We start from the raw sequence: 9,330 nt of genomic DNA on the forward strand, positions 1-9,330 counted from the left end.
GCCGAGCACCGCCCCTACACCGTCCTGCCTCCCGTTGCTATGGGAGACTCGTCCCAGCCTTCTGATTGGCCGCTTCTCTCTCTCCTCTCATTGGCCCGCACCGCACGGGAGCGGCCGCCTCGCCGGTCGCCATTGGCCGGCGCGGGGAGGCCCCGCCCCCGACAGTGAGCGGGGCGGAGGGAAGATGGCGGTGGTGGCGCCGCTGCTGGCGCTGCTGTGGGGGCTGCCCGGGCTCTGCCGATGGCTCGCCCAGCCCTACTACCCGCTCTCCGCGCTGCTCGCCGCCGCTTTTCTGCTCGTGCGCAAGGTCCCGCCGCTCTGCCGTGGCCTGCCCTCGCAGCGGGAGGATGGTAACCCGTGTGACTTTGACTGGGTGAGGCGGCGCGGCCTGTCCCCGGGCCTGTCCCCGCATCCCTGAGCTGTCCCCGGGCCTGTCCCCACACCCTCGGCCCTGGCTTGGCTCCCCTCCTGCTCTCACAGCACCCCGGCGAGGCTGAGGGAGGAGATGCCCGGTAGCCCCTGGCGTTACTCTGCGGTGTTCCCGTACAGCCGAGAGCCCCCAGGCGCTGGTCGAGCCCATTGCCGCAGGGCAGCCCGTCTGCTCGCTGTTCTCCCCCGGGAGGGATGGGGGCTCTGGGCTCTGGCAGGGCCTTGGGGCCAGTGGGGCCTGGCATGGCCATAGGTCCCTGTGCCAGGCCAGGCCAGGCATGGCTCCAAGGTGTCCTGGACACTTCCAGCTCATGGTGTCCCTTCTCTGTGCCAGAGGGAGGTGGAGATCCTCATGTTCCTCAGCGCCATTGTCATGATGAAGAACCGGCGCTCCAGTGAGTCAGGGGGACCTGGGGGGCTGGGGCTGCTTATGGGTCTCCTCCAAGGAGCTGAGTGGGGTGGTGTCTGGAGGACCAGATCCAGCCCTCACTGAAGTTACCCCCAGCCTTCTGGGGGCATCTGGCCCCATCCCTTATTCCTGTCTCCACATCGCAGTCACCGTGGAGCAGCACATCGGGAATATCTTCATGTTCAGCAAAGTGGCCAACGCCATCCTGTTCTTCCGCCTCGACATCCGCATGGGGCTGCTCTACCTCACGCTCTGCATAGGTGAGCCTGCATGTGTTCTTGCCTTATCCTGGCTCCCCCTGCTGCTCTGGGCTGGAGGAGCTCTGTCCCAGGCCCAGCCTGGCCCTCCTGGCAGTGGGGGGCTCAGGAATGACTGCTGTCATTCCAGTGTTCCTGATGACCTGCAAGCCACCCCTTTATATGGGCCCTGAATACATCAAGTACTTCAGTGACAAGACTATCGATGTGAGTATCTCCCCTATCCCAGGGGCTTTTTGGGGGCTCTGCCCACCTCCCTCTAAGCCCATAAACCCTGTGGCAGGAGGAGCTGGAGAGGGACAAGCGGGTGACGTGGATCGTTGAGTTCTTTGCCAACTGGTCCAGTGAGTGCCAGTCCTTTGCCCCCATTTTCGCCGACCTCTCTCTCAAGTGAGTGGCACCCACTGGAATCTTAGTGGATAACAGGGCCTGTGGTCCCCTGCATCCCTCACAGCCATGTGTCCCCATCCTGCCCAGGTACAACTGCTCAGGACTCCAGTTTGGGAAGGTGGATGTTGGCCGGTACACGGACGTCAGCACCAGGTGTGGGGAACGCAGCCTGGGCAAGCAGGGCTCGCTCTGGGGCGGTCCCTGTGACCCTCCAGCCCCCTCAGGCTGCCCAAGGGTCACTGCTGGCTTGTCCTCACACAGGTACAAGGTCAGCACCTCGCCTCTCACCAAGCAGCTGCCCACCCTCATCCTCTTCCAGGGCGGGACAGAGATCATGCGTCGGCCGCAGATCGACAAGAAGGGCCGGGCTGTGTCCTGGACCTTCTCTGAGGTGCGTGGGACCCTCCAGCCCTCTGCTCCCCTGCCCAGCCTGTGCCTGGGAAGAAGGGGGAGCACGAGGTCCCAGTGGTGCTGATGATACCTCTTGGCCACAGGAGAATGTGATCCGAGAGTTCAACCTCAACGAGCTCTACCAGAAGGCCAAGAAGCAGCAGAAGCCGCGGGAGGAGGGGCCTGAGGAGCCCCCAGCCGCCCCGGCGGCTGCGCCTCAGGAGACCAAGAAGGACAAGTAGAAGCTGCCCTGTACTGTCGCCCATCACTATGTCACCATCAGCCTGGTGGCCGCGGCCCCGCGGGCCTGCCCAGCCCTGCCCGGAGCCGCTCTCCGAGGGGACTTGTCCCGGCTGAGCCCCGGGAACGCAGCGGTGCCCCCCGGCCCCGTGCGGGCAGGGCGGTAGGAGGGGGCCCGCCTCGGTTAACGCTCGCTCTCATCCATCGCTGACAATAAACGGTCCGTGCCGTGCCTGTGTCCCGTGTCCGTGTCCCCGGTCCCGGGCCGCCTATGGGGGCGGGGCCCCTGCGGAGCCCGCGCGCTCTGATTGGCTGCGGCGGTGCGGGCGGAACCGGAGCCCACCGGCGCGCTCGGGGGGCTCTTCCCGGCCCCGCCTCTTCCGGGCCCGCCTCTCCCGGCGGCGCGCGCTCCCGGCGCGTGGCCAGCGGCAGGTAGGAGGCGGCGCGGCCGCTCCAGCCCCCCGTCTATTCCCCCCCTTCCCCGGGGCCCCGCGTCTGTCCCCTCCCCCTTCCCCGAGGCTCCGCTTCCCTCCTCTCCCCAGCCGCACACCGCGCCGCCATCCCTGCGGAGCCGCTTCCCGCCCTCCCCAGCAGGATCCCGGCGGGTCCCCCATTGCCCCCAGTGGCGCATCGCCGGGGACTGGCCCTCCCTGGCCCTCTCCCGCAGCAGTGTCCCTACAGGGACCCAGCTTTCACTCCCCTCACAGCGGGGTACCCGAGATCCCTTCCCACCCCGGAGCGGCGTTCCTGGAGCCCTGCTCCGGCGTAGGCTCCAACGCCTCGACTCTCCCAGGATGGCTCCCCGCGGGAAGAAGCGCGGAGCCCAGCAGCCGGCAGCGGCCGAGGCACCGGAGAAGGCGGGAGCCCCGCAGAAGCGGGCGCGGGCCCAGGCCCAGGACGAGAGCAGCCCCGGGGATACCGGCCCCCGTGTGGTCATCGAGCACTGGTGAGCAGCCGCGATGCCGAGGGTGGTGCGGGGCCCTGGGGTGCCCCCCGGGTCCTGACCGCCGTGTCCCCACAGCAAGAGCTGACGCGTGTTCGGGCGGAACGCGGCGGCGGTGAGCGCGGCCCTGCGCGGGGCCATGGCCCAGCTGCCCGTGGACATCAACCCCCGGCCGCCGCGCAGGAACAGCTTCGAGGTGTCCCTGGTGAAGGAGGACGGCAGCAGTAAGTGCTGGGCTGGGGGCGGCGGGGGCTCCCCGGCCCCCCTGATCCCATAATCCCCCTTATCTCTGCAGCCGTGGAGCTGTGGAGCGGTATCGGGAAGGGGCCCCCCCGCAAGCTGAAGTTTCCCCAGCCGGAGACCGTGGTGGAAGCCCTGAAGAACAACTTTGCATAGAGACGTTGGCCACGTGAGCGGGGATGGGACTGGATGGCTGGGATGGGACCAACAGGGACCGACTTCCCTCTCTCCACAGCCGAGCCAGGACCGGTGCAGGTGGCATGAGCATCCATGAAGAGGCGAGACCAAGTGGGGGGCACCTGCCAGCCCCAGTCCCGTCCCTGATGCTGTAGCTCTGCCACTGCCACACCCCTGGCTCCCTCCATACCCTGTTGTCCCCCCAGTCTCCAATAAAGTTCAGTACTCCAAAGAACAGCTCCAACCCTTTATTTCAAGAACATGCAGCCCAAGGTGGGGGAGGGCACTGGTGGGGGGAGAGGTGGAGCTAGCCCCCCCTAGGTGACAACATCCACCTCCTCTTCTGACTCAGATGAGGGACTGGGCCAGAGGCAGACTGTGCCAGGGGGCAGGAACAGCTCCCCTGTCCCCACATCCACCTCCTCCTCCTCCTTGCTGTCACTTCCCGGGGTCCCTGGGGGTGCTGCCTGCTGGCAGCCCTGTGGGGACACAGGGGAGTCCCCACGCTGCTGCATCCCGTTTGCACTGGGGGGCTGCTGGGGTGGGGAGCACTCACTCACCTGCTCCCGTGCACCCTCATCCTGGGGTGGCTGTGCTTCTGTCCCCCCCACATCCCCTACCAGCACTGGTGCAGGCACAGGGGGGGGCTGCACCTCCCGCACCACCTCCCAGCACCCCCAGTGCTCCACCTTCCGCAGCCTCATCCGCCCGATGGGGCTGGGCTGTGAGCGCTCCAGAGACTGTGGTTGCCTCTGGGGGGACACCGCAGAGCTGGCACTGCCAGGCTCAGCTGTGTCAGGTGCCACTACGGGGGAGACTTCCTGAGTGGAATGCAGGCAGGAGCGGTCGAGCTGCCGCTGGGGTCCCAGTCTCACCAGGCGTCCTCCCCAGAGCTGCAGTGACTCGAGCTCGGTAACACGGAGGCGGCGGGCGGCCGCCAGCACCTCGTGCACCTCCTCCTGTGTGACCTCCAGCTCGGCAGTGTAGAAGAAGCGCACCAGCTTGCGCAGCACCCCGATCTTCAGCCCCGCCAGCTCCAGCACCACCCTGCAACCCTGGGGAGGCAGCTCCCGGCCCAGCTGCTCCATGAAGAAGGGGCTGCAGACGGAGAGAACACTGCAGTGGGCCACCACTGCCTCGCCTGCAAAGAAACAGTGGCTGTTACTGCCCTGCAGCCCTTCCTGCTCACGCCAGTGTTTCCTGGGGGGTTGCAGAGACTCTGCCCGCGGCTCCGCAGTCGCGCTGGCCCCTCCCTCGGCGGTGCAGCCCGCTCACCTTCAGCCCACAGGACCACATCGCAGAAGACGTCGGCTCGCTGCTGCTGCTGGTGGAGGTGCTGGAAGGCGGTGCGCAGCAGGCGGGTGCTGCGGTACAGCAGCTGCGGGGTAGGTGTGGGAGAACCCATGGCCGTCCTGCAGGGACACACAACGTCGTGCTGGGGACGGGGGGACCAGCGCATGCCTGCCCTCTTCGGGCTGTCACAACGGTTTGAGGCTGGGATGTGGCGGGGCCGATGTCTGCAGAGCCCCGTGTGCCCATGCCCGGCCCGGCAGCGCCGCGGGACAGCCGGCGCTGTCCCCGCGCTGTCCCGGTGTCCGCCCCGGCCCCGCCGCCCCGGCCTCCGCGCGTCCGCCAGGGGCGCCACAGCGGGCGCCGTGAGGCCGCCGCAGCCTGAGGCGCCCCCGGCCCGGCCCCGACGCCCAGCCCGGGCCCGCCGCGTACCTGCCGAGGGGGCGCGGGCCGCCGCCGAGTCGCCCCGAGGGTGAGTCCCGAGCTCGCGGCGCGGCGCGGGGGCGGTGACCGGGATCGGGGCCCTGCGCGCCCTCGCTTCGCGCCCGCGGCCTCACGTGGCACGCCGGCCTCGGCCCACCCATTGTCCCGCCCGCCGGCAGCCGCGGCCCGGCAGCCAATGGCGGCGCGGCGGGAACGGTGTGGGGGCGGTGCGGGGGGCACCGGCAGCGCTGCTCGGAGCAGACCCGCCTGCTGTGACCAACCCCTTCCCGCAGCCCTCCCGCATCCACGGTGCCCCTGCTCTGCCCAGGCGCTGGAGGCACCGCTCGGGTTTTGCCGTGTGATGGCGGCTGCGCTGAGGGCAGCCTGGGTGCCCCTCATCCCTCCCTCATCTTCATCGGGCCACGGACACGACAGCCAGGCCAGGGCTGCTTGTGGTCGCTGCAGTGGTGGCACTGAAGAACACGAGGTCGATAATAGGGAGGGTGCTGTGTAGCACCTGCTGTCTGGAGCAGCTCTGGGTTCGAGGGCTCAGAGCCCTGCGATGCACCCTGGTTTGGATTTTCAGGCTCCACTGTGCCCTCTCCTGTGAGGAACGGTGTTTTCGTGCCCTAAGCTCCTGAAGGGGAGGATTGATGGTACTTTGGAAGCCAATCCTTCAAGCAAGCAATGCTGCCCACTTAGTTCGAAAGTATTTTGTCACTTTATAAAGCACCCATTGTACAAACATCTGCGTCAGTCACTCCACATACACGAACAAAGATTATAATCCATCCCCATTGCCTGGAGACAGTGGCTGTTCCTACAAACAACCCAAGTGGGTGGAAGTTTCAGGAGCTGCAGAAGGACAGGAGCCTGAATGTCGCCATAGAGTTTAAATCTACAAAGTCTTTAAATGTGGTCTTGCAGAGGGATTTTCATCTGGTTGGACATGTGAGGGTGGTTTTCCTTCTCTGTTTTTGCAAAATGGACACAAACCAAGGAAGAAAGTGGCTGGTGCCAGGCCTGGGCCAGCGGCCTTTGAGGTCACTGGCAGTCTGTCACTGCCCCCGGGTGGCTTGGAGCCCAGCCCAGAATACCAAGGGATGCAGCAAAACAAGTAATTTCATATCAAAGTGCTATCATATGCTCATAAAAATAGAAGGAAAATAGAGATGTTTCCTCCCCCACTCCTTGCAATCCACTGGAATTACAATGGTCGAAGCTGTCGCCTGGAAAGCCTAACCTCACTGGGAGTGCCTGGATCCAGATGCCATGCAGTGACAGTGAGTGGGACCACAGTGGGACAGGGGGCAGCGACATTCCAGCGAGCAGGGCTGGGGTGCTGGGGCTTTAATGTTTCAGCACTAAACCCTGTCAGGCAAAGCCCCCACTCCTCTGTACCCCAACAGCTGCAGCACTGCTCCCCCCTCCACTAGTGGCCTTGTCTGCCCTTAAAATTCACTGATACTCGAACTGGCAACCGAGAAACCACTCCCATTGTAGGTACACAAAAGAGGCCTTTTATGAGTGTCATTTTTACTAGTATCCAAAGCCAAATAACGTAGAGTGGAAAAATCACCAGCAGCCTTTGATCCCTCTCTCTAAACTCCATTTCTGCTAACAGATTTTCGTGGAAAAAAGTATGGGATTGCAGTTTTCACTGCAAAATGTGTCAGCCCCTGAATCCTTCTGTCCACCTTCAGGTGCTCAGAGGCTGCAGACCTGCAGCACAGCTGGTGTCCTTGGCCATTGGCTCGTGGCTGGGCACAACCCTGGGTGACTCAGAGGGTTGGGAATGTCCAGCAGGGCTTATCTCCTGGTGGGATTCACTGCAGAGGGGAAGGCAAGGCCTAAACTGTGCTGGCTGTTCAAGCTCCCTCTGCTATTGATAGGAGGAGGGGCCTCCTCACAGGACAAATCTCGTCTTTCCAGTGTCTCCCAAGCCCTCAAATCAGCAGTTTCTGAGCCAGTTTCTGTCAGTGAAGGGAAATTCCCATCTCAAGTCTCATAGCCAGGATCATTTTCAGCTATGTTGCCTTTGCCTGCGTTGCAGGGCAGGACCTGCCTCTGAGTCCCTGCTCTCCAGGGAGACCTTGGACCCTGCACAGTGGCAAAAGGGATGGATGAAGGCAAAATCTGAGGCTGGGAAAGGAGGAAGAAAGGAGAGACGGTACGTGGCAATAGATCCTTGTGGGGCTGGGAGGGAGGGAGATTTCTTCAGTCACGTGTACATTTGGGCAAAAGATGTACCAGGAATTTGACAGTCTGAGGGCACAACAGGGTGCAGCCAGGCTGAAAGCAGGATGGTCTGTGGGCATGGGAGAGCCCAACAAAGTGGGAGGCTGGTGGGAAGCAGGGACAACACCAAGCACATGGAGGTGCACCGGGAAGGTGTCAGGGTGGGCTCTGGGCTTGCTTTGTGGCCTGGCATCTTGCAGTTGGAGCTGGAAAGCTCCTTCAGGCCCCACTTCCCTCCTTCTCCCCCTTCGTGAGTCGCTTCACCCCCCTGGTGCCGCACTTCCCCTCCTGTGGGGAGGGACAGCGACCTGTCGGGATTCCCATAGGAAAGGGGCTGCGGAAGGGCCTTGTTATCCTGACCTGGAACAATGCAGGCCATCCCCCTGAGCTGCCTGTGTGGACCTGGAGACGGCAGCCTCCCCTTCCTGCTGCCCTCGCCGCCGGGAGCACGGGCCTGCCTTGTAAACAAATTGTCTTGCTTTGTTCCGGTGGCAGCTGCACTTCTGGGCGTCTCATCTGGGAAAGGCATCAGTTGTAGCATGAAAGGGGATGTGCAAGATGTTATTACAAGCAATTACGGTAAAAGAGGGGAAACTTTCCCATGCTAGGAACACATCTCTCTTCTTCCCAGAACGCAGTGGGACAGGCTCCTCTGCCCCAGGAGTTACAGTGAAACAAGAGTGTGATCTGCTGCAGAGTGAGCTGAAGCTGCAGGATCAGGGTCCAAAAGTGCCTTCCAAAGTGAGCATGCGCTGCCGGGTGTTCCAGCTGTCAGGGCAGGGCTGGGGCAGGGCCAGTGCCTGGATAAATCCTGTGCAGCTCCATCCTGGGGACAGGAGGCACTCGCCCAGTGTCAGAGCCATGTTTGTTAGAGCACCTTGAGTCCTTGAAAAGGGCAGAGGGAGACTGTGCTGGGACCATGCATGAACCTCTGAGACCCTGCTGCCCCAACTGCCCAGGCAGAGGCCTCAAAGGATGTGTCATTGGTGCTGGGATGGAGGAGCAAGGTGTTTCTGATGCTTTTTTCCTTAGGGAGAGCTGTCCCTTGGGAGGTGTCAGGTGAGCAAGGACTCTTCCTCCCAGAAGGAATTTTGAGAGCACCTCTTCTCTCTCCTTGTCCCTGAGACTCAGGGGATGCACCCACCTTCCTCTTTGTGTGGGCCAAGAAGAAGAGAGGGCAGATGGGGATTTTTTCTAATCTGGGAGCTGTTCTCAGGCGAGACACAAGGCTGAGAGGGGGCCCAGCTTGCTTGTTTTGGGTGATGAGGAGGATGACGGGATGCAGAGAGAAGGTCTCACTCGCCTGCTGTGGAATGGAGATACCCTCTCCTCCCTGGGAGATGTGGATCAGCTCTCCCTCTGCTGCCAGCTGGCTGGATGGTCTATTTTACAAACCAAAGAGCAGGGAGGGTTTGGGGGTCCCACGCCCAGATCATCTCCCTCGATGTGCCCTTTGTATGCATCAAATCCCATTTCACCTCATTACACTTTTCTGTACCACCTTTACCAATCCCCACTGAGCTCGGGATCACATCCTTCACACCTCCATCCTCAGGCTGTTATCACATCCTCCCTGCCTCCCAGTGCATATTTACCCCAGGAATCACCTGTCCCACCCAAAACCGTGCCCAGCTCCTTTCCTCTATCATTATCTCACTAAGAGTTTGGCAGGCAGGAGCAGGCAGGGTTCTCCCCGGTGCCTGACCACGGACGAGGCAGAAAACCTTCGGGGGACCTGGACTTCTCCCAGGTGAGCAGCCCGGAACACGCGATGGGGCTGGGCCGGCGTTACTTCCTTGCCTTCCAGGGAAGGGGAACCCTTCCACCACTGAGGATGAGCTGTGGCTGGGGTCCCACCAGCACCTCCTCCCTAGAGCCAGAGGGGACCGGGTAACCTTCTGGGG

At 63.0% G+C, this 9,330-nt stretch overlaps 2 protein-coding genes across 3 annotated transcripts; both read left to right on the forward strand.

The window, feature by feature from the left end:
• Nucleotides 1–169: 169 nt before the first annotated feature.
• TMX2 (thioredoxin related transmembrane protein 2) lies at nt 170–2,363 on the forward strand. Of its 2 annotated transcripts, XM_030949475.1 has the most exons (8): nt 179–373; nt 764–824; nt 985–1,098; nt 1,226–1,302; nt 1,379–1,485; nt 1,573–1,638; nt 1,747–1,876; nt 1,980–2,363. In XM_030949475.1, the coding sequence occupies exons 1-8, from the start codon at nt 185–187 to the stop codon at nt 2,115–2,117; spliced, it is 882 nt and encodes a 293-aa protein (XP_030805335.1). In that variant the 5' UTR covers nt 179–184; the 3' UTR covers nt 2,118–2,363. The 2 variants fall into 2 exon arrangements, with proteins under 2 accessions (XP_030805334.1, XP_030805335.1); XM_030949474.1 differs by having other exon boundaries at nt 170–373; nt 1,573–1,876; nt 1,980–2,362.
• An 83-nt stretch (nt 2,364–2,446) lies between these two features.
• SELENOH (selenoprotein H) lies at nt 2,447–3,701 on the forward strand. Its single transcript, XM_030949719.1, has 4 exons — nt 2,447–2,547; nt 2,909–3,061; nt 3,137–3,282; nt 3,354–3,701. The coding sequence occupies exons 2-4, from the start codon at nt 2,910–2,912 to the stop codon at nt 3,452–3,454; spliced, it is 399 nt and encodes a 132-aa protein (XP_030805579.1). The 5' UTR covers nt 2,447–2,547; nt 2,909; the 3' UTR covers nt 3,455–3,701.
• The last annotated feature ends 5,629 nt before the right edge of the window (nt 3,702–9,330 follow it).

This window comes from Camarhynchus parvulus, chromosome 5, assembly GCF_901933205.1.
Source record: "Camarhynchus parvulus chromosome 5, STF_HiC, whole genome shotgun sequence".
Taxonomy (NCBI): Eukaryota; Metazoa; Chordata; class Aves; order Passeriformes; family Thraupidae; genus Camarhynchus; species Camarhynchus parvulus.

Excerpts from the sequence above, each read along its gene's own strand:
- TMX2 (XM_030949474.1), top strand. The coding sequence starts at position 185 with ATGGCGGTGGTGGCGCCGCTGCTGGCGCTGCTGTGGGGGCTGCCCGGG. Across the intron at positions 374-763 it reads ACCCGTGTGACTTTGACTGG|AGGGAGGTGGAGATCCTCAT; the intron begins GTGAGGCGGCGC and ends TCTCTGTGCCAG. Across the intron at positions 1,877-1,979 it reads TGTCCTGGACCTTCTCTGAG|GAGAATGTGATCCGAGAGTT; the intron begins GTGCGTGGGACC and ends TCTTGGCCACAG.